The following is a 27,714-nucleotide window of genomic DNA, read 5'->3' as shown; positions in this document are numbered from 1 at the left end:
TTCAACGCCATCAGACCAATTAGTTCAGTTCGAGATGCCTGTACCCCAAACGCCCCAGAACTTTGATGGCTGTTGGAAATCTGGATCCAAATCTGGGGCTCGATTCATGACTGTGTTAATCCACTTCTATGCCACTGAAGTGTTTTGGCTAGATTCCAGTCACCACTTGATAGAGCCATTTTACTCTGGGGGTCAAGGCCCTGATCCAGCACAACATTTACGCACATCTGTAACTTTCATCAGGCGAGTAGTCCCACGGAAGCCCCTGGGATTATTCATCTGCTTAGAATAATGTACGTGCTTAAATGCTTTCCTGGATCAGGGCCAAACAAAGGGCTTTGTCCAGTAAAGAGGGATGAGAGCAGAAGCCAGGAAGCAGAATGGAAAGTTAAGAGTGTTATTAACATGTTAACATATTAACATGGCTACCCCTCTGATACTTATTAACATGTATTTCAGTTGCACAGTTGGACAGAAAGAATGTGGAATGGACTGAACAGAGGAGCAAGGAATTTCTGGCTGCTTGGAGCCCCACCGTGGTTTGCAACAGCCCCTCCAGGATCGCAGAGGTAATCACATCCTGGCACTAATGACCATTCTACATTGGTGTCAGTACAATACGGTATCGCACAGCTCCAAACTACTTCCTGTCCCTGGATCGCCCATCTCTATTGTGTATGGCTTACCCAAGAATTACAGCTCCCGCCCTTACTCATGGCTAGAAATGACACGCTCAGAAAGAAACAAGATGGGTGAGGTCCAATTTTTTTATTGGATCAACTTCTGTGGGTGAAAGAGACAAACTTTTGAGCCATACAGAGCTCTTCTTCAGACAGAGACAGAAGAGCTCTGTGTAGCTCAAAAGCTGGTCTCTCTCACTACCAGAAGTTGGTTCAACAAAAGATAGAACCTCACCCACCTTGTGTCTCTAATATCCTGGGACCGACACGGCTACAACAGTGAAGACAACAAGTGCTCATAAAGAGTGATCTACTCTGCAGCAAGTGGTTCTCAACCTTTCCAGACTATTGTATCTGATTTCAATCCCAGGGGGCGGGGTTCGGGCTTCAGCTTGAGCCCCGGGCGGTGGTAAGGTGGCCGGGTGCCCGGTTTTCGACCAGAAAATCTGGTGGAAAAGGGGATCTGGTAGTGTCCGGTCAGATCTACTGACTGGACACCCAAAGTCCAGTTACTGCGGGTGAGGGAGGTGGGGAGGTGCCAGGTCATCACCCGCACCAGCCCCTACTCAACCGGGGCCGCCACCTACCCACATCATGTGGCTGCAGCTCCCAGCAGGCAAATTGCTCCTGACCTGGGCGGGGAAGAGGGGAAGAGCAGTGAGCAACAGTGGAAGAGGAGAAGAGGACCAAATGGGGGGCAGGGCCTCGGGGGGAAGAGGCAGGGCAGAAGAGGTCCAGCACTCCTGCATGAGTGTCCGGTTTTTAAATATTACAAAGTTGACAAACCTAGGCAGTGGGCTTGGCTTGGGCTTCAGCTTCTGCATGTATCTTAGATTTGCGGGGGCCCTGCTTGCCACCCCCAATGGCGACCCTAAACTTGTGACCCCACTAAACCCATCCCATGAACCCCCTGGGGGTGGCAACCCCCAGATTGAGAAACACTGATATAGTAGATAGTATAAACAAGTCATTGTCTGTATGAAATGTTAGTTTGGACTGACTTTGCTAGTGCTTTTTATGTAGTCTGTTGTAAAACTAAGCAAATATCTAGATGAGTTGATGTACCCCCTGTACCCCCAGGGACGGCAAGTTATATGGGCCCATGGTGCCCGGGCTTGAGAAAATTCAGGGCCCAGGGGATCCGGCTCCACCAATGTTCGGGGCCGGGTCTCTCTCCCAGCCCCGCCTGCCGCCCCCATGCACCTCTTCTGGCCCCGGCTGCCACCCCCGCGCGCCTCCCCCAAGCGCCCCTGCCTTCCCTGGGCAGCGGGCGGCTGCCCCCTGCAGCTCTGCACTGTGCTCCCTCGCCAGCCGCTGCCGCAGCCGGCTACAAGGAAGCGGCGCCGGGGGCAGGCCGAGGCGGCTGCTGCGCCTGCGGAGGGAGGAGGGGACGAGCGCATGGCAGCCCTCCCCCCCGCCCCCCGGCAGGAGACTCCGAGTCGACTCGGGGGAGGGGAGGGGGAGGCTTATCCTGGCCGGACCTCCTGAGCAGCAGCCTGGGGGGGCTTGGATGAGTGTCGTGTTGGGGGTCGGTGAGGAGGCCCCCCCTTCCTCTCCCCCAGAGCTCGCTGCCGCCAGCAGGGAGAGGGCTGGGGGGAGTCCTTCCCTCTGGCCCCCTGCCCCAGCCCAGGGTCAGCCTGCCTGCTGCACCCCAAACTCCTCATCCTTGGACCAGCCGCACGCCCCCTCCCACACCCAAACTCTCTATCCCAGCCCAGAGCCTGCACCCAGCACCCAAACTTCCTCCCAGAGCCTGCACCCCAAACCTCCTCCCGCACCCAGACTCCCTCCAGAGCCCGCACTCAAACTTCCTCCCAGAGCCTGCACCCCAAACCCCCTCCCGCACCCAGATTTCCTCCCAGAGCCTGCACCCCAAATCCCCTCCCGCACCCATACTCCCTCCCAGAGCCTTAGGCAGGTGTAGGGGGAGGCGGGACTTGGACCCATTCTGAGCAATGCCAAAAATTATACAAACCTGGCGCTCCTGTGTGTATCCCCAGGGGTATGCGTATCCCTGATTGAGAACCACTGCTCTAGCAGATGGGTTCCCAACCTGGGGGGCACAGCCACCCTGCCCTTTCCTTATTGCCAAATGGGACAGGGTCTTGGCTAGTTTGGAAGGGGACTCTGGGAGGGTCCTAGTATAGCAAAGGGAGTGTCCATATGGGGAAGGTTGAACGCCTGCTGCTCTAGTACTTTGGGTTGTTAGAAGCTGTCACAACGAGGTCTATACTATATAGGCTTGATCCAAAACCTATTGAAGCCAATGGAAGTCTTTCCATTGATTTCAATGGTCTTTGGGTCAGGCTGCAAGCCAGAAAGTATGGTGATGGTGTCGTAATCAGGACTTGGGTGCTGTATTTATGCTGGGATGTGTTGTAGGAGGGTATCACATACAGTCACAGTCAAAGACCGAGTACTGTAACAGTCATTACTAATATTACTACATGGATCCCGCCACTGCTGATCTTTTAATGGTGACCCTTGCACCTCGGATGCCTGAGAAGTAGGTGTCTGACACCACTAAATGCACATCCTGACGTGCACGGCAGCACTCCTAGGTTGGCCACTGTAATGGTTTAACTAGTCCTTTTGCCTCACTGTGAGTGATATGGTTTCGCAGCAGAAGCCTCATCAGCCACTGGGGCCCTGTAATAGAAAGGAGTAAAACAGAGCCCCTGAGAAGCTGGAGAGGACCTGCAACCCCCAGACAGGGCTTTCTCTGGGCTCCAGTAGTTATCAGCCCCCCGTGGAATCAGGACGAGGCCTTTTGTAAATTACACTTTTCCCTGTATGCTTCAGCTCTTTGGAGTCTATTTCAACCCAAGAGAGAGGACAGATTTCATTCTGACTGTTATGGATGGCCTGACGAATCACTGCAACAATAACTGCCAGCCAACTGCAGAGGGATTGCTGTCTGCCATGGTGAACAGCGGTGGGACTAAGGTGGAGAAGGTATGGGGCGCTGCTGCTGAGATGGACGGAAACTAGAATTCCCAGTGCTGGGAACAGTCATACGTTCAGAGAGTTTAAGGCCAGAAGGAACCATCAGATCTTCTAGTCTGATTCCTGTATATTGGAAAACATAATCCCAACTATACATCCAAACGGAGGGGGTCTAAATCAGCTGTTCATTTCTTCTGAAGCATCTGGCACCAGCAGAAGACAGGATACTGGGCTAGATGGACAATTGGTCTGACCCAGTATGGCCATTCTTATGTTACCTCTGTATTGTGCCTAGATAGGACTCATCTCCTTTGAGCCATTGATATGTGGTCTTTGCGACAATGCACCTTGTAAGGCTCTGAAATGAGCCCTGCCAATAATATAGGAAATTGTGACTTTTAGGCAAAACCTAGAGGCTAACTCTGATTCTCCAGGGATGCTGAGGTTCCCTCTTGCCCCAGTTGCAGGATGGGATGAGAGTCTTGTCCCATCTCATCTGGTTCCCTCTCTCTCAGGCAGCAGACCTTGTGGCTGGGGTTTGCAGCCGGTTGGATTCAGTCCAGCAGCCCAGCTCCAGGACCCTGATGAAGAAGTTAGTGGCCCTGCTGGCTGGCGAGGCGGAGCATCTGGACACAGTGATCTCATGCCTTCTGGACTACTCCTTCCCTACAGACAGGTATGAAATGCCTCTACTCTTCAGGCCTCGCGTGATCCTTTGAGGCCCTATATGAGAACCTCACCAATGAGCACATTGTTTGGTCTTACTAAGGCAAAGTATAAAGCACTGACTGTTGAGGACTGAATCTCCCCCCTCTACATGGGACAAATTACCTGCCCTCTCCTCCTGATGGCTCTTCTCTTTTCAGCCACAAACCACAGCGAGCGAAATCCACCTGTCAGAGATTCCTCTCCCCCATTCCCTGAATGTGTCTCCCCATGTGCAAGGCAGGAGCTCTCATTCCCAGTCCCCCTCTCCCAGCCCCTGGGACTTGTTAGAGATCTGCCTGTGGGAGAGGTTCTCAAAAGCACAGTCCCCCACACCTACGGTCAGTGCTCATGGGTCCTGGAGCAGGGGGTGGATTTAAGTCTGTGTTCTTGAGTTCACTATCCCTTTGCTACTCCGGCTGGCAAGCGCAGAGCTCATTCCTCCGTTCTCCTTCATCTGAACGTACAGATAGTGAGCCTAGGTGGAACGTTTGCTGTCTGAAGCACATTTGTGTTTGGGCAGGAAAAGTTGAGCAACAGTGATTACGCAAAGCGTGGTTTTATGATGGATGATCCCAAGCGGTGAGTTCCAAAAACAATCCATATCAGCAGGGCCGGCTCCAGGCACCAACAAAACAAGCAGGTGCTTGGGGCGGCACATTTCTAGGGGCGGCATTCTGGAACCGGCCATCATAGGTGCTGACTCCGGGGCATGGGGAAAAAGTGCCCCCACCACCCCAGCTCGCCGCCCCAGTTCACCTCTGCTCCGCCTCCACCTGCTTCCCTGAGCGCACGGCCGCCGCTCCGCTTCTCCCCCCTCCCTCCCAGGCTTGCTGCGCGCAAAACAGCTGTTTCGTGCAGCAAGTCTGGGAGGGAGGAGAAGCCGAGCAGCAGCGCGTTCGGGGGAGGCGGCGGTGGTGGAGCGGAGGTGAGCTGGAGTGGGGAGCGGTTCCTCTACCCCCCATTACTTCCTGCACCCCCCCCCACCCTAGCTCACCTCCGCTCCGCCTGCTCCCCTGAACGCGCCGCCGCTCCGCTTCTCCCCCCTCCCTCCCAGGCTTGCCACGCGTGAAACAGCTGTTTTGTGCAGCAAGGCTGGGAGGGAGGAAGGAGAAGCTGAGCGGGGGGCGCTCAGGGGAGGCGGAGGTGAGCTGGAGTGGGGAGTGGTTCCTCTACCCCCCCATTACTTCCTGCGCCCCCCGACCCTAGCTCACCTCCGCTCTGCCTACTCCCCTGAACGCGCCGCTGCTCCGCTTCTCCCCCTCCTTCGCCTGAGCGGGAGGGGGGAGAAGCAGAGCGGCAGTGCACCCGGGGGAGCAGGCGGAGCGGAGGTGAGCTAGGGTGGGAGGTCGCGGGGGCCCCCAGGAAGCAATGGGGGGGGGAAATGTGGCACGCCCGGGGGAGGAGGCGGGGCTGGGGATTTGGGGAAGGGGTTTGGAAGGGGTGGAGTTGGGGCGGGGCTGGGGGAGGGGGGTACGAAAAAAAAAGTGGGGGCAGCCAACATTTTTTTTGCTCGAGGCGGCAAAAATCCTAGAGCCAGCCCTGCATATCAGAGGACTCCACTGAAACCCTCCCTCACACAGTTGTTGGCTGAGCGCTGCGGAGATCTGAGCCATGCTGCTGCATGCCCGCTCCCTTTTTTTTTAAAGGGAATTTAATGCTGGTGAAAGGTGCCCCATTGACACCCTTGGATAATGAAGACCTCAGCTGCAGCCCAGGAAGTGACGATGAAGCTTCCTCCACACTGCCCCTAACAACACTCTGAGCTCATAGCTGGAGGGGCTGCCGACTAGGCAAGAAAGGCTCATTCAGCCTCCATGTCCCGTTCAATCCCTGAACCTACCAACAAGGGCCAAGTATGGTGGTTGACTCTGTAATGTGGACAGCGTGCACTGGGCACTGGTCCAAGACCCTTAGTTCATTTCATATAGGACATCTGCTGCCAGAGAAGCTGTATTAGCCATTAGCCATCAGCCTCTCGGTATTAGCCATCAGCCAGTAACAGGTCGTGACCAATTGAGGCCAGATTCACACTGGCAGCCTTGAGCTGAAATGCTCCAAATCCTGTGCCAGTGATTCTCAATCTGAGGTCCATGGAGTCCTTGTTCATGCTCCACATTGAATTGCACAAGCTCTGGGGACTGGACTGCTGGGCAGGGCGTTGGCTCCACAGGAGGATTTCTCTTACAAAGAGATTACATTGGTAAAGAGGTTTAATAGCTTTTCTCCTAAGCCATCCAGTCCCTCACGTTGCCGTATTTCTGAATTTCTAGCAATGCGGCCGAGCTATGGCAGTTCCTATCTGCTGACCCGGCCCTCGGAGGACAGGTGATGGAGAACCTGGTTGTGAAGCTGCAGTCACCACAGCTCTGAGCACCAAGCCTCTCACACGTCTGCTGCCGTAAGTCACTGTTCGAACATCCATAGCCCCATACAGTAAAATCTATCCTATGTCTCTGTCACACGGCACACTCACCGCCAACGCGCCTCCTCATGCCAGGACATGATGTTGCAGGGCTTATTCCACACTGGTGTCCCCTTGTCCAGCCTCCTGGTTCTGCAACACTCCACAGGTTCCATGGTCTGGCCCTCTGGCCACGTCACCTCTTCCAGGGTTAACAGAAAAGTCCAATATGGGAAAACCCAACATGTAGTGGCCTCTGTGCCAGACCCTCAGTCCCCATCTGAGCCTCATCATTCTTGGTTTCTTAGTCCTGAGGTCGGTACTTTGCCTCTTGCTGGGGAACCCAGACCTGACCTCTGCTCTGGGTTCCAGCCCACGGACCCCATGATAGGCTGCTAAGGATTGTTCCTTCAATCCCTCACCACTTCCCTGAGCTGCTCCTCCCTTTTTCCTGCTTGTTAGCAACTCCCAGGGGTCTGCAGCTTCTGCTTTTCCCGCCCTGGATTTGTGGCTCCTTGTGACTTCTTCCCACCCAACTTCTGAGGCGCTTCCTCAAAGCTGTTCCCAGCCTCCCTGGCAGCAGCTGGGCTGTGTTTCAAACAGTCCTTCTGGTTTCCCTCCATAAGATAGGAGTCCCTGCCCCCTAGCCTTCCTCCTGGAGGTGGCATTTACTTCAGGCAGTCCCTCCACCTCTCCTGCAGGCAGGACTCCCCCAGTCTCCTCCTTTATGCTGGGTTGTAAGTTAGCCAACTGTGGGGCCTTAGCCAGATTCTCCTGGTGGCCCTTTTTCCCCAGTCAGTCCTCAGGCTCAGAGGGTTCAGGCATAGGTGCTGGAACTGGGGGAACGGGGGTGCTGTAGCACCCCCTGGCTTGAAGCAGTTTCCATCATATACAGGGTTTACAGTTTGGTTCAATGGCTCTCAGCACCCCCACTACACAACGTGTTCCAGCACCCCTGGGTTCAGCCTTCTCCTGCTGGTGTTTTCTCTGCTAGGAGGGAGGAGGCAGCATGTATGCTGATCCCCTTCCTAAAGCTCATCCCAATTCACTGGGAGAGAGGGGAGTCCTGGCCCTCCCATTTTGCAAGGCTCCTGGTCCCAGGTCCTTACAGAAACATAACAGGAGTTCCTCCTGAACACGACTTATTCCTTGGACCACTTCTTCCCTACCAGTATTTCCCAGCTCCTTACGTATATCAGACATCTCAAAATCTGACAGGGCCACGCCACGTGACAAGGGTGGGCTGACCCCTAGCACCGCTACCTTTACAGGGACAGACTATCCCCTCCGTTTTGGGGCTACTCCATAATGTCCTGACAAACCTTTGGGGGAGGGTTCCATTCATCGCATCCGTGTTGGAGCTCTGAGAAACCCCTGTGACGCTGTCTGCCCTGGTGCCAGCTCAGGATAGGGTTGCAGGCTAATTCACTCAGATGCTAACAGAAATCAAAGAAGTCAAAAGCTATTGTAGTGTAATCAGGCAGTTCACTTGTGTGTTTGTTTAGTTCAAAGGAAAAGTTAAAGGAAACACTTATCTTTATAACCTGTTGATTGCTATTGTATTGTGTATATCCCTGTAATTAGTTAACCCTAGATCAAAAGTGTGTGTTGGTGTTAAAAGATGAGAATGAACTTGATGTGTAAAGTTTATGAAAACTAATGAAGGATTCTTGTTTGCTCTTACATGACATTGGCATCGTGTATATCCCTGTAATTAAATTACCCATCAAACACAATTGGAGCCTTGGAAATGTAAATGAAGAAGACTGCTAACTTCAAAGCAAGGGCTACTGTGTTTGACAACGGGAATTCACAGACTAAGTCTGAATTTCCTACTCATCAAAACCCACTTGGGTAAAGACACTGTTCAGATTGGTTTCTGGAAAAGCTATAAAATAGATGTCAAGGAATGATCCTGTATCTCTGACTGTTTGGACTCTTACAGAGAAGATGCCAAATGCAAAATCGAGATCCCCAGAAACATCTGGGTTCCTGAAAAGACTTTTAGGAAACCAAGAGATTACTACATCTCCGCTATCATTTGGGATTTACAAACTTTGACTCACCTGTTAATGTATTTTACCTGCTTTAACCTCTCAATAACTCTCATTTATTTTTCCTAGCTAATAAATCTTTAGTTAGTTTACTAGAGAATTGGCTGCCAGTGTTGTTTTTGGTGTGAGATCCAGAGTACCAATTGACCTAGAGTAAGTGACTGACCCTTTGGGGTTGGGAGTAACCTGATGTGGTGTGATTTTTGGTTTTAATAACCTTTAATCACAAAGTTCAGTTTGTCTGGGTGGCAAGATAGGCTGGAATGTCTAAGGGGACTGTCTGTGGTAAGACTGTCCTTGGTAAAACTGGTACTGTAATCCAGGAATGCACAATTCTTACTGGCTTTGTGAAATCCAGTTATAGAATATACTACTAGTTTGGGGTGCCTGCCCTGTTTTATGACAGTCTGATCTAAGATTGGCACTCACAGTTGTGAACCACTCCAGAGAGCGTGACAATTGGCGTAGTCAGCACAGGAGTCACATGCCACAGGTCAATTGAGCTTAAAGATCATAACCCAACACTATTTAAAGTTTAAATTGGATATGGAGAGTTTTAAGGGTTAAAGATGAGTTACAATGGGTGAATCACAATCCTATGAGAGTCTTGACTCAAAAGAACTTGAAAAAGTATGTAAAGAAAGGGGGCTATCTGTTAAGAAGAAAGCCGCGAACACGAACTGAGAGATTTGCTCATGGACTTTGACCAAAAAGCAGGGTCTCAGCCCCCCTAGACCCCAGATGCAGAAGAAAAGGCCCCTCTGAGGCAGTTGGAAGCCAAGGAACAATGCAAGCATGAAAGAATGACAGTGGAAGTCCAAATGAGGGAGAAGAAAGATGCCGAGGAAGCTGATGAAAGAGCCACTCTTCTCTTCATTAATTTATTCTCTCCCATTCTTAGTCCCATGAGGCATTACCCCCAACCCAAGCATGCTGTCTCTGCAGCCCCTGCAGGTCAGGAAGCTCTGCGAGATCCGAAATCAAAGCTAGGTCCCCTGTGTGGCAATGCAGCCTAGTGTCACCAGACTCCACAAGGCAAAGCCTTCAACCTGCCAGTGCCCGGCTTCCCCCGCCCTGCTGCTCAGGGCAGTTTAACTCGGTTTGTTTCTCCATGAATCAGGGGAGTTTCATAGCACAGAAGCAGGAAGTCCTGAGAACTGACGCAGGAGGGAGTAGGATTTCCAAGTAAGTTTGTGTCTGTCTTGTTCCCTCTTCAGGCCACATGCGCCCTCTATGAGATGATCTCGGTGAGCAAGTCCAGAGATGCCACAACCCGCCTCTATCCTCAGCTGCTAATGGCTTTTCTTGTCGAAATCCATTTCAGCCTGGGACAGAGCATACCAGGGGATAAAGTCTCTGGAAGGGAAAGCAGCCGGCAGAGCCTCCACACCAGGTACTGCGCCTACTGGAAAGTCAACGGTCTAATTACATGGACAGTCATAGAGAAGTCATAGTTCTCTTCTCCAGCTCTCATGTGGCCCCTGCAGGTTTTCCATAACTCTCTAATTCTGAGGGAGTTAGCAGGCAGGGCTTAGGTTGCAAGGGTGTCTCTCAGTGGTAAATGACATACCGACCAATGCACTGCAGAGGAAGTAGAAAGACTATCCCAGCAGCTATGGGGAGAAATTAGTGGGAGCCAATTTGCCAGTGTCAAAGGAATGTGGGTCCGACACCAAAAGGCTGAAGTTCTCCTGTTCTGTGACATTGACATGCCCTAGTGCTGATGTGCAATTGTCTGTAGGATTTGCTCAGAACTCTTTCTCTTTCTTCATATTACTAAATTGTATTACTATAGTGCCTAGGAACCCCAGTCACGAACCTGTGCCTTCCTAAGCTCTATTTAAACCATTGGTGTGTCTTTCCACACACAAGTGAATCCGTCACTCCCTGACAGACCTACCATGAGGGGGCTCCTGGCACTCAGTCACGCTGGTGTGGTGTTTGAATCTAGCTCTGCAGTGGAGGCTATAAAGATGCTGCTTCTCTGTGTTGGCTGCCGTTCCGAGCTGACTGTTATGGAGAAGGAGCAAGGCTGGATCCTCCTACAAAGCCCCCAAGATCACCTCCATGGGGTGAGCCTGCTGGCCAGGTAATACACAAGCGTTTTCCATGCAGTCAGTCCTGCTAGTGGGGGCCAATTCCAGAATGAAACATTCCTCACTTCTGGGCTGCCATGTGGCCCCAAGCTGACCCCTCACCCCCTTGTTGCAGAACGTGCTTCTTCCCTTACTAACAAAGGTATTTCTGCTTTGTGTCACAGAGCCATGGTGCACTATGCTTGCCCTGAGACCACAAGGATGCTGCTGGACCTAGTGATCCCGCTCCTCGACAGAGGTGATAAGAAACACAGGCTGACCATGATGGCCTTCTTTGTAGAAGTAAGTTTCATTAGCTGATGAGAGCAATTGGGTCTTGTGTCCTAGATTAGTGAGCAACTCCTCAAATCAAGCCTTTGAGACTCATTATTGCGCTACATAAACGATGAGCTTTATTGGTCATGTCCACATTGCCAGGTGTCCATGCAGCACTGACTAGGCTCCCCCAGTCCTGTCCCAGCACGCTCAGTGTAAAATCTGAGATGGATCCTTTAGGGGATCATTGGTTGCTCCAAAGTTGTAATCAGGAGCCTGATAGGAATATCCAAGAAACTAAGGTTCTGTAGAACAGCATCAGCCTGGACTCTCCCGAAGGGCAGCTGGGTCTCCTGTCGGCATCAGCCTTTCTGCAGGTCCATGAAAGGTTCCTCCCTGCGAAGTCACTAAGGAAAAGCAAAGAGGGGCATTGAGAGTGGGTATGGAGGAGAGAGGATCATGGTAAAAGCTCCCCCAGATGCAGGATCATTAGCTCTGAATGTGGTGACCAATCTTTAACCTTCTCTATTGGATGGGTTAGTTAGAGGCACATCACCAGGAATGAGGTGGCTCTATAGTCCATCACTAGGTTGTTCTCCCCATTTCCACGGGTTCTGTCTGGCTAGTTCCTATTGACAGTTTTCAGGGATTGTCTCCTCATCTAACTCATTAAGGGATGGGGTTTAATTCTGTCCTCACCAGGAGTCCAATCCTGGGCCCATTGAGATCAATGGCAAAACTTCCACTGACTTCAGTGGGGTCAGGATTTCAACACAGGGGTTTGATTTCTCAGTCCCAGCTTTCGCTTTATCCCAGAGCGGCTTGTTCTGCTTCACAGGGTCACCACGAGGGGTTCGGCTGCTCTTGGCAAACCCCCAGATGCACAAGAGTCCGCCATACAAATGGTCACTGAACATTTTGTTGCCCTACATGTTCTCCTGGAGGGTAGAGCAGCTCTGCTAATGCCTCTGGCTGAGTCTAGTGCTAACAGCCAGGAAGTCAGTGGGAGGACTGGATGTCACACACAAAGTGGGGCTGATGTATAGCAATGGACGGTACAACATGGAGGTTATGATGCCTCTCCACAGAACCGACACACAAAGTTTTCCGGTAAGCACCTGCTGCTGATTCGCTCTGTGTTGTTTTCAGCTTCTGCGTTACGAAGAGGCCAAGAAGCTCCCACATCCAGACACTTTGGACCGTCTCGAGGAGTGGACAAAACACCCCAGCCCAGTTTTCCGTTCACTTGGTCTAAGAGGACTCAGCATCCTGGCAACCCAACCAGGGAAGGTGAGAGCCCAGGCTTGGTTAACTGGAAAACGACGAGGTGGCTTGACCCAGTGGACTGAGTTCTGGGCAGGCAGTGAGGCACAGTGTTCTGAGCCCACCTCTGCTGCTGGCTTGCTGACCCTCTCGGAGCCTCCATTTCCCCAGCAGGAACGGGGATCACAACGGCCCCTCAATGCAGATCTTTCCTCGGAGAGTATTTTAGATGGGATTTTACTGCTTGGATTTCAGGTGGATGTTATCATTCTCCTAGGGCTACCACACGTCCGGGTTTCCCCGGACATGTCCGGCTTTTCGCTCTTTAAATAGCCGTCCGGGGGGGATTTCTAAAAATCTAAAAATGTCCAGGATTTCCCCCCAGTGGGCTATTTATCGACCAAAAAGCGGCTGACAGGGCGGCCGAGCGCTGCTCGCATTGGGGCCTCGGCAGCCAAAGCCCCTTCCCAGCTCCCCCCATCCCCTGCAGCCGTAGCACGACGCCCGGCAGCGCTGAGGGGCGGGGCTGTGCACCTATGAGGGAACGCGGCGGCGGTGCTGGCAGCGGCGGCCAGAGCCCCTCCCCCGCTTCTCCCCCCCCCCCCCCCCCACAGCCACAGCACACCGCCTGGCAGCGCTCGGGCGGAGCGCTCCTTGGGGCGTGGAGCCAGACACCTGCTCTAAGCAGAGTGGCACGGTAAGGGGGCCGGGGAGTTGGAGAAGGGGGGCAGTCAGGGGACAGGGAGCGGGGGGGTGGGGGATTTGGATGGGTCGGGAGTTTGGGGGGGCTGTCAGGGGGGCAGGGTTGTGGAGAGGGGTTGGGACAGTCAGGGACAGGGAGCGGGGGGGTTAGATGGGTCGGGGGTTCTGGGGGGCTGTCAGGAGGTGGGAAGTGGGAGGGAGTGGCTAGGGGGCAGGGCTACCCCCCCAATGGAGTGTCCTCTCTTTGAAAGTTCAGATATGGTAACCCTAATTCTCCCCCATGCAAATTACCCCAGCAGCATTCCTGTTCCTTCTTGGAGAGACCATTCCTGGTGCTGTCACAAAGGAAGACCTTGATTGGTCTAAAGACATTAGCGAGCACACAGGGCCCTGTCTCATCGCCCCCTCTAGTGGCAAGACCCAACATTGCAGCACTGCCTCAGTTTTCCCCTCCTCGGCTTGACTTCACAAATACCTCGTTCAATAACACCCTTATTCAGGCTCATTTATTAAGACAAACAAGCCTTTGAAGGCCAAAGATAAAACCCTCAGAATCAAACCTGACAGTGTCCAACGGACTAAAAATCAGAAACAGGATCTTCTGCCATTACCACATCTCCTCTTCTGAGCTCACTCAACAAAGGTTCCACCCTGTCCTTAGTAAACATAAGAAAACTTAACTTTGGCCCCCTTCCTGGGCACCCCTTCTGCAAGCTTTTTGCCCCTAGGCTCTGCGGAGTTCTTTGTTCTCTTGGGGGAGGACTGCTTCCCAAGGCTTCCTCCCTGGAGGCCCTTTTCCCCCATCAGATTCCCCCTGCCTTCCCTCCCAGGGTACTCTAGAAGCCACTCCCCCCTGCTCCTGCTTCCCCTTCCTTCCTGACAGCCCAAAATAGTTCTCTCCTCCTCCGCTGCATCTGATTAATGCATGGAGCTGGCTGGCCCCAAAGTCTCTGGCCCTGAGAGAGGCAGAGCACTCTCTTAAAGAGTGTTTGTGGCCCTGCCCCCAAATGATATTTCAATGCCTTGCCTATCAGGTCCAAGTTTCTCAAACTTTGCAGAGGGTTCAGCTCTCACCTAGGACTCCCCATGGGCCAGGTTTGATTTTTTCCCCAAGTTTCACCCTTTGGGGGATTGTCTGCATGGGAAAAGAAGGTGGCTAGAAGTTTTCATTTGTTTGTTTGTAAGTGGAAAAACTGCCCTACAGCTCAGAGACTCAATCACCCCAGGAAAAAATCACAATTGACTGGGGAGACAGCATGGAACATTTCCATCCAAAAAAAAAAATGTTTTTAGGAGCGTATCAAAAGGAGCAACTAGAATGGAAACTGTGTACCAGCCTTAACTATGGAGATTGCTGCCAGCATCTGCTATAATAATAACTAATAGCACCTAGAAAAGAGAGAAAAGCCCCAAAGCAAACCACAGCTTTGCCCACCCTACACCAGAACGACCCGGGACGGGGTTAGGATTCACTGATTGCCTCGTCAGGCATCTCCATCAATTCTAAAGCACCACGCCTCCGACTGTGGAGACGGAGCTTCTCTCTGACTTGGTGCCACGGGGTAGAATAAACACAGCCCTGGCACTGTGGCGTGTACTCACTGGAGGGCTGGGAGATCTGATGAGCCCCCCCCATGTGTGTGTGTAGGTGGAACAAGTCAAGGCCCTGCTGCCTGCCATCCTTTGGGGTTCGGATGAGATGGATGATGGGAGTATTCTGGAGGCCATCTCAGCTGTTCAGAACCTTCTGCAGAGCCTGGATGGGAGTGAGCTCACCAGCGTGGCCAGGAAGCTAATCCCCTTATTCGATGCTGTAAGTCAGGGTCTCTTGACCTGCCCATCCCCAGCCAGGCAGTGTTGTGACTCTGGAGTCGTAGTGGTGGCATATCTGACCTGATCAGTTCCGAGCCATTGCCTGGGCCTCAGGCATTGGTGACACCTTGGTCTCTCGTGTTCTCTGTGTGTGGCATGCAACCGTTTGGTCTCCTGAGGACTGATCTGCTTTAATCTAACTCAAGTTAACATGCTCAGTGTAGTGGTCATGGGGTGAAATGTAATGTCCTGTGCTTTGGAGTCTAGATGAATGAATGACCCTTAAATGCTATGAAACGATGAAAGTGTTGAACCCATTAAAGAAACCCTCCAAAGAGCCCTTCACTGTGGATGGAGTCAGCACTTACAGGAGGCCTCCAGGGAAATTTAGGAACCACTGTCCTAACCTGTGTTGTCTGCCCCTCCACCCAAACCTTTCTGCAAATGGGTGCCCTCTTGGTGGGCAGACCATGGAGTTATTAGTCAGACTGGCCCCTATCTGTGGTTTGCATTGTGCCGAGCTCACCCTGTAAGGAGAGTGTGAAGCTCCCTCGGTGAGATCCCCTCATGGTTGTGTGTCCATCACAGGTGAGACCCCAGGTGCGCTCTGCTGCCATCATGCTCTTTACAGAGTTGCTGAACACGGTGAAGAGGAGGCAGAAGCCCCTGCTGCAGGAGGAAGTGACCCACAGCCTGGTCCCACTGCTCCTTCACTTACAGGACGAGGACCCTGACGTGGGCAAGGTGAGTCCCGCTGCCATGTGCTCCCTGGTGCAGCAGGCCCTGACTGCTCCAGCTCTCCTGCTAGATCTGTCTCCAGAGCCGCCTCCCAAAAGTGAAAAATCTCAGCCCTACCTGCTTACCCAAGCAAGTTCCCTGGCCTTCAATGGACACACAAGTGGAGATGTTTTATGGCTCCCAGCAGCCACTTCCTAAGTCACTGAACTGCAGCCACCATGAAGATCAAACTCCAGGAGCCTCCACTAATAGGAACAAAGAGACACCAAGGGTCAGCAGGATACCATGTGACCCCCACATTCCTTTCCCTCATTGATCATTTCAGCTGGCTTTTCACTGCAGAGTGACCACAGATTCCAGCTCTTCTCATGATGCAAACTCTCCTTGTCCCATTTTGTGTTGCAGAGGTGTCAGAAAGCCTTGGCTGGGTGTTTTCAGCTCCTGGGATGGTCTTGTCCTAAGCAGATTAACAGCAAGAAGGCTTGGCACACCCATCCCCGGGTGGTGGACAAGATCTGCCAGCACTCTGTAAGTGAACAATCGGCTTCTCGTGAGTGCTGCTTCTAGATGTGGGACCGGAAACGTGTTCCCTCACTCACTGCTCTGATTGCATGTCTAGTACTAGCATACTGCACTCTGGCTTCCTCTTAGAAGCACCCAGCTCCCCCACTCCTCCCAGTGCCTGTCAGATCTGAACAGCCAGACTTGGCCAGGAGTTCAGTACGGAGGTGAAACCTCACAACATAAAGAATCAGTTGATGGCAAAAATGCCTTCCGAATCCTGCAGGAAACTGGATGTCCCCATTTTTCACCTTACCCCAGCCCATTGGCCACTTCTGCACCGTATTTCCTATGCTCTGCACCCTCTCTAATGTCCTCCCCAGATGAAGCCCATACAACCAGGCTTCAGTGTTCTCTAGTGCCAGGCTCCAGCCCTGCAGTGCCAGCAGCTCAGACACCAGCAATGTGTCTGGTGACACTTTGAAATGGTCATTTAATGACTCCCTGGCATGTAGATGGTCGCCCCCAGGATACATGGAGATGAGAGCTGCATTCTTCCCACCCCTCCAAGCCAAGCAGCTACCTGGAGATAAAATCTCTCTTCTCCTCACCCTGCGGCCCCAGCAACAAGAAGCTCCTTTGGTTTCTATTCCTAGGTGCTGAAGCTCAAGAGCGTATCTGACATCTTGCTCCAATGTCTGGATCACCTCCAAAGCCCCCAGGCTCCAATACGACGGGCAGCAGCCATCTTTATCGGTAACCACGACTTTTCTTAAGCAACTTCTATCTGAGAGGTTGTCCCGTGTTCTGCTTGGAGGGCACTAGCAGCAAGAATTAACCCCCTGGGATCCTAATGTCTAGATTTCCTGCTCTTGAGGCAGTTGGGCTGGGGATTATATCAAAAGGCCTGGAGCAAATTACAACCCTACCCTCCAGCTCCACCGACTGGAATCCCTGTGGGACTGCAGCAATACCATAGCCATTGGCAATCAGGCTCTCTGTATCTTCCAAGACATGAGCTTCTTTGTCTTGGAGCTTGTGGACTTGTCTGATTATCCCAGGGACCACTTGAAAGCTGTTTTGCTTGTTGGAAAGACTGACATTTTTTAAAAGGTAGCCCCAGGGTAGGTGAAAACTCCTGCAAGATTCATTTCCATTGTACATTCCAGGTTGCACTGTTCAAAGCTCAGAGCCCGCCATGGCCAGGCAAGAGAAGGAGCTGATACTTCAGTGTAAGTAGTTGCCACATGGCTGTGTTTGCATGTGGAAGGAGAGCTCATGCTCCTTGTAGGATATCAGGGTTGGAAGGGACCTCAGGAGATCACCTAATCCAACCCCCTGCTCAAAGCAGGACCAATCCCCAGATAGTGTGTGTTTGTTTTTTAAACCCCAGTTCCGTAAATGGCCCCCTCAAGGATTGAACTCACAACCCTGGGTTTAGCAGGCCAATGCTCGAACCACTGAGCTATCCCTCCCACTTGTAAACCAGTCTAGGAAAAAGTGCAACTCCCCCGCCATGCTGCTGCATTGAGTTCAATTTAGACGTGGCCAGAGGTAGCTGTTGAGAGAGCCTGGACATCAGTCCCAGCTTTGTTTTCTCTGATGTCAGGCGTCACTTCCATCTCCAGGTGCCAGAAGGTTTTACCAGGAGAAAGTAAATGCCAGGCAGGGTGAGAGGCCCTGGCATGTGTCAGGGAGATGGTGCGAAGGAGGTGGATGCCCCAGAATGCAGTGGAAGATGGGCTGCCAAGGGCAGAGGACTTAAGCGGTTATCATCTGGCGATGACACTGATAGCCCTGGTGGGTCCAGAGCATCTGGGAGGAGTTAGTTGCTGTGGAAGATCAGGGGCGGCTCCAGGCACCAGCGCAGCAAGTGCGTACCTGTGACGGCAAGCCTCGGGGGGGCGGCGTGCCGGTCCCTGTGAGGGCGGCAGTCAGGCAGACTTTGGCGGCATGCCTGCGGGAGGACCGCCGGTCCCGCAGCTTCGGCGGCAATTCGGCAGCAGGTATGCTGAAGGCGCGGGACCGGCAGATCACCGACAGAAACGCCGCTGAATCCGCGTGACCAGCGGACCGCCCGCAGGCATGCCACCAAAGGCCGCCTGACTGCCGTGCTTGGGGTGGCAAAAAACATAGAGCCACCCCTGTGGAAGATACAGAGGCCCATGGTGCAGGTGCTAGGGCATGCTAATACAATATGTGTTTTGACCTGAGCTTCCTCTCTCTGTCTCAGCTCTCAGTGGCCTGCAGCAAGATCTGGATTCCTCTGTCCGTGTCAGTGTCTCACGGGCCATTCAGCAAGTTCGGGATGGTGGCAGAAACCAGTCACCTCAGACCCTAGGAGCTAGATTCAGGAACCTGTTCTGCTGCTTGACTGGCCAGGAGGAGAGGGAAAATGCTCCTGACAGAGATCTCTTGGGTGGCCCGGACCTTTCCCAAAGCCACCGATGGGACTCAGGAGGGCCCTGAGTTCCCACAGAGAAGTTGGTGACTGGAGGAGGTCAGCTGAGCCACCACCCCAGCCCCGAAGCCAGTGCCTGCATGATCCTCTGGTAATTACCTGCATTTTTCCCCATGAGATGTAGGCAGCTGGGGATGAGTTTAAGTGACCCCAGTACTCAGCAGAATGATGGCTACTGGCTCCAGCTAAACAAAAAGGTGACAAGACTGTTAGTGTAAAACCAAGGGCATTTGCTCTCACGTCTCTGTCTTCCTTCCTTAATGGAACGAGTTGCAAGATAGCTGGTTCATTACATCAGCCACGGCATTAATGACCTTTTCCCTTTCTTCTGATTAGCCTCCGATCCGAAGATGGAATGCTGGGCTAGATGGACCACTGGTCTGATCGAATATGGCTGTTCGTATGATCCAGGCCTCTAGTTCCCCTTGGACAGTTAAATAAAACCCTTCATCTCTCCATCCATTGACATTATATAATCTCACTTTTCTTTAGACACTTGGGCCAGCACTTTCAAACATGGATGTCAATAGTTAGATACCTAAATCCATACTTCTTCTTCAACGCTTAGCCGAACGGTCGGCCGTACCAATTGTTCACCATTGATCCGTTCCTGTGCTTGACGGGCCGAGAGCCCAACGTCGGAATAGACTTGAGGCACCCATGTAATAGGGGGCCTGCCTTTGGGCTGCCTGCACCCCTTGATTGGTGGAATTGTCTCTCGGATGTTACGAGCCACTCAGAGAACGGCATTCGCCGGAACATCTTGTGGCATACTCGTGACATGTCTGAAAAGCATAAGACGCTGTCTGCGGACAATGGCCCCAGTAGTCTGTAGACCGGAGCGACCATAAACATCTGCTTTACAAATGAAGTCCTTCCACTCTATGCCCAATATACAACGTTGGCATTTTATGTGGAAAGCCTCCAGCTTTGCCCACTCTGAGTGGCGCAGTCCCAATGTTTCGCAACCGTACAGCAGTACAGAGAGGATTCAGCTCGATTAGATCCTGAACTTGGTTGTCGTGCCGAGATGATGTTGATTCCGTATTCATTGTAAACGACCCATGGCAGCGGCTGCAATGCCACACTCAGGCACCTAAATAAATGGCCTGACCTTTCTCAAATGCTGAATACCAAGAACTTCTCACTCGAATCTGCCGAAGCCGTGGCTGTTCAGCTCCTCTGAAAATCAATTCACTCGTTTAGATGCCTGAATATAAATGTTAGTGCCAGACTTTGGACAGTGACATAGGAAGACATTGGCCTGAGCCTATGCATGGACTCTCATCCTACAATCCAACCCCTCAACAGATACATCCCAGCTTCTGACTGTGAGCCATTCAGCTACAATGGGGAGGCCTAGATGCTGTAAGTGAATTAACATGTAATGATAGATAGACAGATAGTATAAGCTATTTTTTCTACTATCTATCTATCTGCCGTACGGATTTGCTCTGTAGAGCTTGCTGTCCCTGTTACTCATGGGTATTTATGTTGCAGAGCCCCACATGAGAGAGGGAAGGATTTCAGGCCCAAGGCCCAAGTGGGGCAGGAAGAAGCACACGCTCACCTCAGTTGCCATCTTTGCTGAGGTAAGTTTTGTTGACTTGTTGAACTGAGATTGCAAAGCGTTGCTCAGTCCCATATTCTCACAACTGGCAGTGCCCCATATATATGTCTGGGGCACCTTGCAATCTCATTTTTCTCACTTCTCTGTCTTCCTTCCATTACAGGATAAGTTGCAAGACAGCTGGTTCATTACATCAGCCATGGCATTATCGACCTTTTCCCTTTCTTCTGATTAGCCTCCGATCTCTGATACATTCTTTGTGACCTTGTAGGAAGAGATGGAATCTGTGCATTAGCCCTCTCATGCTATGGAGCCACGAGAAGGTTTGACAGCAGAAGTAGATGCAGTGTGGACGAATCTACGAGGGACTAACAGGTTCATGCCATATAGCAGGCCTGCACAACATACGGCCCGCGGTGGCGTGCCTGCCCGTCAACAGGAGCCAGCAATGCGGGCGGCTGAGTCCAGCCCAATCAGAGCTGCGGTGGCGGGGCTTTCAGGTGCCCCCCCCCCGACCCGATGCCGGAGCAAGGATATTTTTGCGCCCTCGCACACCACCGGCCCCCCTGCCCCAAGCAGGACACGGGCACGGAGACCTCGCGCGCTGCCGGCCCCACCCCCGCCCCAAGCGGGACACGGGGATGGAGCCCTCACGTGCCGCCACGCCTCAACTCTCCCCCCCCCTCCGCGCCCCAAGCGGGACACGGGGATGGAGCCCTCGTGCACCGCCGCGCCTCCACCCGCCCCAAGCCCCAAGCGGGACACGGGGATGGAGCCCTCGCGTGCCGCCACGCCTCAACCCCCCGCACCCCAAGCGGGACACGGGATGGAGCCCTCGCGTGCCGCCGCACCTCCACACGCCCCCGCCCTAAGCGGGACATGGGGATGGAGCCCTTGTGCACCGCCGCGCCTCCACCCGCCCCAAGCCCCAAGTGGGACACGGGAATGGAGCCCTCGCGCACTGCCACGCCTCCACGCCCCCCGCGCCCCAAGCGGGAAACGGGGATGGAGCCCTCGCGCGCCGCCGCGCCTCCACCTGCCCCTGCCCCTGCCCCAAGCGGGACACGGGGATGGAGCCCTCGCGCACCGCCGCACCTCCACCCGCCCCAAGCGGGACACGGGGATGGAGCCCTCGCGCGCTGCCACGCCTCCACGCCCCCCGCACCCCAAGCGGGACACGGGGATGGAGCCCTCGCGCGCCGCTGCACCTCCACCCGCCCCTGCCCCAAGCGGGATACGGGGATGGAGCCCTCGCACGCTGCCACGCCTCCACCCCCCTCAGCCCCAAGCGGGATACGGGGATGGAGCCCTCGCGTGCCACCACGCCTCCACCCCCCCCGCACCCTAAGTGGGACACGGGGATGGAGCACTCGCATGCCGCCGCACCTCCACCCGCCCCAAGCGGGACACTGGGACGGAGCCCTCACGCGCCGCCACGCCTCCACCACCCCCCGCGCCGCAAGCGGGACACAGGGATGGAGCCCTCGCACGCCGCTGCGCCTCCACCCGCCCCCGCCCTAAGCGGGACACGGGGATGGAGCCCTCGCGCGCTGCCACGCCTCTATCCCCGCCCCCGCGCCCGAAGCGGGACACGGGGATGGAGCCCTCGCGCACCGCCGCGCCTCTACCTGCCCCTGCCCCAAGCAGGATACGGGGATGGAGCCCTCGCGCGCTGCCACGCCTCCACCCCCCCCGCCCCAAGCGGGACACGGGGATGGAGCCCTCGCGCGCTGCCATGCCTCCACCCCCCCCGCCCCAAGCGGGACACGGGGATGGAGCCCTCGCGCGCCGCTGCACCTCCACCCGCCCCTGCCCCAAGCGGGATACGGGGATGGAGCCCTCGCACGCTGCCACGCCTCCACCCCCCTCAGCCCCAAGCGGGACACGGGGATGGAGCCCTCGCGTGCCACCACGCCTCCACCCCCCCCCGCACCCTAAGTGGGACACGGGGATGGAGCACTCGCATGCCGCCGCACCTCCACCCGCCCCAAGCGGGACACTGGGACGGAGCCCTCACGCGCCGCCACGCCTCCACCACCCCCTGCGCCGCAAGCGGGACACAGGGATGGAGCCCTCGCACGCCGCTGCGCCTCCACCCGCCCCCGCCCTAAGCGGGACACGGGGATGGAGCCCTCGCGCGCTGCCACGCCTCTATCCCCGCCCCCGCGCCCGAAGCGGGACACGGGGATGGAGCCCTCGCGCACCGCCGCGCCTCCACCTGCCCCTGCCCCAAGCAGGATACGGGGATGGAGCCCTCGTGCGCTGCCACGCCTCCACCCCCCCCGCCCCAAGCGGGACATGGGGATGGAGCCCTCGCGCGCTGCCATGCCTCCACCCCCCCCGCCCCAAGCGGGACACGGGGATGGAGCACTCGCGTGCCGGCACGCCTCCACCCCCCCCGTGCCCCAAGTGGGACACGGGGATGCAGCCCTTGCGCGCCGCCGCACCTCCACCCGCCCCCGCACCAAACGGGACACGGGGATGGAGCCCTCGCGCGCTGCCACGCCTCCACCCCCCCCGCCCCAAGCGGGACACGGGGATGGAGCCCTTGCACGCCGCCATGCCTCCACCCCCCCCCCCCGGCCTCAAGCGGGACACGGAGCCCGCGCGTGCCGCTGCCCCTCCCCACTGCCCCAAGCGGGACACGGGCACGGAGCCCTCACCCCCCCACAGCGGGACACAGGGCTCAGCCACCGCCCCCATCCTGAGCGCTTTTTGGCCCACCCCCCCCGGGACTCCTGCCCCATCCAACCCCCCGCATTCCTTGATGCCCCCCCGGGACCCCTGCTCCATCCACCCCCTTCCCTGTCCCCTGACTGCCCTCCACCGCCCCATCCAACTCCTCTCCTGATTCCCCATCCAAACACCCCTTCTCCCTGTCCCCTGACCACTCTTGGAACCCCTGCCCCTGACTGCCTCCCACCACCCAATCCAACCCCTGCTCCTTCCTGACTGCCCCCCGGGACCCTTGCCCCCATTCAATCCCCCTGTTCCCTGCCATCTGACCGCCCCGACGCCTATCCACCCCTCCACCACCTCCCTGAACTCCCCTGCCCTCTATCCAACATCCCCTCCCTGCTCCCTTACCGCGCTGCCTGGAGGTGGCTGGCGGCGCTACAGCCGCGCCGCTGGGCTGGAGCCGGGCCACGCTGCCACCGCGCAGTGCCTGGAGCATCGGGTCAGTCGGAGTTTGCAGCCCCCCCGCTTCCCGCGAATCAGCTGTTCGTGCAGGAAGCCTGGGAGGGCTGAGAAGCAAGCGGTGGCTTCACGCTCAGGCCCAGGGAGGCGGAGCAGAGGTGAGCTGGGGCGGGGAGCGGTTCCCCTGCGCGCCCCTCCCCCCGGGTTACCTGCTGTGGTGCGGACGGCTCCCCCCACCCCAGCTCACCTCCGCTCCGTCTCCGCCTCCCTGGGCTTGAGCGCGAAGCCGCTGCTTGCTTCTCTGCCCTCCCAGGCTTCCCGCGCGAACAGCTGATTCGCGGGAAGCGGGGGGGGGGGGGGAGAGAAGTGGGGCAGAGTGTTCAGAGGCAGAGCGGAGGTGAGCTGGGGCCAGGGAGCGGGGCGGAGAGCTGGAGCACCCATGGGCCGGCTCCTAAGGCGCCACTTTTGGATAATGTGCTCAGGGGGAGCAGCCGCTCCCTCTGCTCCCCCCCAGCTACGGTCCTGATCACTTCAACTTACCGGTTGTTAAATTTAGAAGCCCTTTTAGAACCGGTCCCGCGCAGGACAACTGGTTCTAAAAGGGCTTCTAAATTTAACAACCGGTTCCCGCGAACCAGCTCCCGCTCACTACTGGAGACTCCCCTTGCCGCTCTCACCCTAGGAGCCAGAGACCTCCCAGCAGGGCTGGTGAGTGCGGCCAGGGAAGGGGGAAGGGTGTGGTGGAGTGAGTGTCTGGGAGGTGTGCGGGGAGTGTTGGGCTGTGAGGGTGTGGAGGGTGCTGGGCAGTTGGGGAGGTTTGTGTGTTTTGGGGTGCTAGGCAGTGGGGGCCTGTTGGGGGGTGCTGGGCAGTGACAGAGATCTCTGTGTGTCAGGGCACTGGGGGTCTGTGTGGGGCATTGTTTAGTTGTGGTGGTGGGGCTGTGCGGAAGGGCACTGGGAGGGAGAGAGGAGAAATCTGTGTGTATTGAGAAACTAGCGAGTGGGGGGTTCTATGTGGGGTGCTGATGTGTATTAAGAGTTACCAGCTGGATTGAGGACTGATAGATTTGGACAGAGTTTATATTGAATGGGCAAATGAAAAAGATCGCAGGGAAAAACAGTAAGGTTAGTTTAGCAGTCTTTGACATTTCGACCAATAAAGAAATTAAAATGCATTTGTAATTACATATCTTATTCTTGGCTGATAATCATTTATTGATATTTTTTAGGAAAATTTTCAATTTAAAACACAAACTTTTGTTTTTCTTTTTTTTACTTATGATGTCTCTATCTGAAAACCCATATAAATTGACACAAATTGCAAATTAAAACTTTTTAAATGTATAAGCATTTTACTCACTTGGGCGCATTTGCCTCATGGCACACAAATTTGAACTCTGCTTCAAAAATTTGCACAGAAGAAATTTTTCTTTTACCTTAATTATACTATCTTAGGAGCCCGCTATAACATAGTACCAAGGTTCAGTACAAAGTCATATAAAAGTTATACAAAAATGCATAATGCAGAGAGTTATCTACAACTGCATTGATTGACTGGACCTACAGACTTCCACACGCCGTCAGTGCCTTGCTAGTGTGCCATGCGCCATGAGATATCTCTTCTCTTTGTGTGTGACTGTGAGTGTTTCCCTTGTGTGTGAATTTATTCAACAAAATCTTGAGCTTCATAATGGATACCATGAGTGAAAAGAAAAAGAGAATCAGAGCACAGAGTTTTCAACACTGAATGGACGAATAAATACTTATGTACTATTTCCAAAGACAAAATATTGTGCTTCGTGTGTCGCAAAACGTTAGCCGTTCTGAAAGAATACAACCTTCGGTGGCACTTTGAAACTAAACATCCCAGTCTCGCCAAATTGAGCCCAAATGAAAAAATAATTAAAGCAGCCAGTTTAGCGAAAAACCTTAGTAGAGAACAGCAAATTTTCAAGAAAGTGAGCACTGAGAACGATACAGTTACTAAAGTAAGCTTTAAAACAGGCCTGCACAACCCGTAAAACGGCGAGGGCCATATTACTCCAAAGAAAACAGCTGAGGGCCGAAACCCCACGACCCTGCGGAAACACCCCCCCCCAGCGCCACCGAGCCCCGTGGAAACAAACCCTCCTTCCCCAGCACCGCGCCGCCGAAACAGCTAAGGTTTGGGGGGGAGGGGGTGTGATACTTTATTAAGAATTTTTCAATTAAATCAAACAATTTTTTTAAATTATTTTAATTTTTTTTATTAATCATGGAAAAATGAAAAACATCTGTTCCGTTGAAAGAAAACATTTGTACTTTTCATAATTACCTTGCATATGTAATGAGAAATATTACATCTCTTTTCGGCAACAAGCTTGTCGCATTCGGGGGTCATATTTGAAGTGGATATTTTCATAATGTCTTCCAAATGGTCGTCAGTCAGAGAAGAACGTTGCTTGTTTTTATTCATGTTCATGATGGAAAAAGTTTGTTCACATATGTAAGTGCGTCCAAAAATGCTGAACGTTTTCAGTGCAACTTCATTGTCCAGACTTTTGTAGAAGTGCCGCAAGCTGCTTTCTCTGTGCTTATTTCGGTAAACTGCCGAACACTGACGTTCAATAACCTCCAACTGCAAATCTAGTGGCACTTCCTCTGGAGCCACAGAAAAGGGATCTTCAATCAGCTTCAACTGGACGTCTTCTTCTTTAGACAAAGTAAGTCTTCTGTCAAATTCTTCAATCAAAAGAATGATGTGCTTTGCGTATTTTTCTCCTAACTCGGCGTGTTTGTGCTGAGGGATACGCTGTGCACAAGTGGGAAAGTGACACATTTCACCTTTTGACAGCTGACTTCTGAAAAGTTTCAATTTCATTTTGAAAGCTTTCACTGCTGCACACATTTGAAAGATAAGTTGATTTTTTCCCTGAAGTTGAATGTTGAGATCATTCAGGTGTGCTGTAATATCACAAAAGAAAAAGAGATCTTGATTCCAGGACTCATTTTCAAGCTCTGGGAATTTTATTGGCCCATTTTCTAGGAATTTTGCTACCTCCTCTTTCAAAGCAACGAAACGCTGGAGCACTCTTCCTCGACTCAATCACCTCATTTCTGTATGGTAGATTAAGTCATTGCACTCCGTGTCTACCCCTTCAAGAAAGGCTCGAAATGTCCTATGTTTTAGTCCTCTAGAACGGATGTAGTTTACAATGGAAACTACCACTGACATTACATGCTCAAATTTTAAGACTTTGCTACAAAAAACCTGCTGATGTATAATGCAGTGATGTTTGGTTATTTCTCTCCCGATAAATTCTTCAAGAAGAGTAACTGCTCCAACATTTTTTTGGCACATAGCTGGAGCACCATCAGTACAAATGGCCACCAAGTTTGTGAAATCTAATCCCGACTTATCATTCATGCACTTTATCACTTCACTGGAGATTTCTTTTCCGGTTGTGCGACCCGTCATGGAGCACATGCCAGCAAGTTCTTCAGTAATTTCAAAGTTTTTATCAATACCTCAATAAAAATAAGAAGTTGGGCGGTGTCTTTTAAATCAGTGCTTTCATCCATAGCTAGGGAGTAAAAGCAGAATTCACTGACTCTCTGCTTTAACTGATCACTTAAATTGGTAGAAATGTCAGCTATTCTTCTCCATACAGTCATGCGTGATAAACTGACATTCTCAAATATTCCCCTCTTTTCTGGACATAACTCAGATATAGCAATCAACATACACTTTTTTAATAACTCGCCTTCTGTGAAGCATTTCCCAGCAGCAGCAATTTCCTTAGAAATTTTAAAGCTTACTTTAGTAACTGTATCGTTCTCAGTGCTCACTTTCTTGAAAATTTGCTGTTCTCTACTAAGGTTTTTCGCTAAACTGGCTACTTTAATTATTTTTTCATTTGGGCTCAATTTGGTGAGATTGGGATGCTTAGTTTCAAAGTGCCACCGAACATTGTATTCTTTCGGAACGACTACCGTTTTGCGACACACGAGGCACAGTATTTTGTCTTTGGAAATAGTACATAAGTATTTATTCGTCCATTCAGTGTTGAAAACTCTGTGCTCTGATTCTATTTTTCTCTTTTTCTTTTCACTCATGGTATCCATTATGAAGCTCAAGATTTTGTTGAATAAATTCACACACAAGGGGAACACTCACAGTCACACACAAAGAGAAGAGATATCTCACGGCGCATGGCACACTAGCAAGGCACTGACGGTGTGTGGAAGCCTGTAGGTCCAGGGGTCACTATATTACTGCACACAGCAGTCAATCAATGCAGTTGTAGATAACTCTCTGCATTATGCATTTTTGTATAACTTTTATATGACTTTGTATTGAACCTTGGTACTATGTTATAGCGGGCTCCTAAGATAGTATAATTAAGGTAA

The 27,714-nt window shown here is 53.1% G+C and overlaps 1 protein-coding gene across 1 annotated transcript; it reads left to right on the top strand.

Annotated features, from left to right (window-relative positions):
- The first annotated feature begins 545 nt into the window (after positions 1-545).
- Positions 546-16,027, top strand: LOC128845217 (maestro heat-like repeat-containing protein family member 7). The gene is made up of 11 exons (XM_054043608.1): positions 546-569; positions 3,483-3,635; positions 4,142-4,302; positions 6,605-6,677; positions 10,007-10,182; positions 10,741-10,878; positions 11,050-11,167; positions 12,290-12,430; positions 14,754-14,918; positions 15,506-15,661; positions 15,998-16,027. Exons 2-11 carry the CDS (start codon positions 3,537-3,539, stop codon positions 16,025-16,027), a joined length of 1,257 nt encoding a protein of 418 aa, XP_053899583.1. The 5' UTR covers positions 546-569; positions 3,483-3,536.
- The last annotated feature ends 11,687 nt before the right edge of the window (positions 16,028-27,714 follow it).

The sequence above is a fragment of the Malaclemys terrapin genome, chromosome 11 (genome assembly GCF_027887155.1).
Source record: "Malaclemys terrapin pileata isolate rMalTer1 chromosome 11, rMalTer1.hap1, whole genome shotgun sequence".
NCBI classification, from domain to species: Eukaryota; Metazoa; Chordata; order Testudines; family Emydidae; genus Malaclemys; species Malaclemys terrapin.
The sequence above is the reverse complement of the archived record's forward strand: the minus strand, read 5'-3'. Positions and strand labels throughout refer to the sequence as shown.

Excerpts from the sequence above, each read along its gene's own strand:
- LOC128845217 (XM_054043608.1), top strand. The coding sequence starts at position 3,537 with ATGGATGGCCTGACGAATCACTGCAACAATAACTGCCAGCCAACTGCA. Across the intron at positions 6,678-10,006 it reads AGGTGATGGAGAACCTGGTT|GCCACATGCGCCCTCTATGA; the intron begins GTGAAGCTGCAG and ends TTCCCTCTTCAG. Across the intron at positions 11,168-12,289 it reads TGATGGCCTTCTTTGTAGAA|CTTCTGCGTTACGAAGAGGC; the intron begins GTAAGTTTCATT and ends TGTTGTTTTCAG.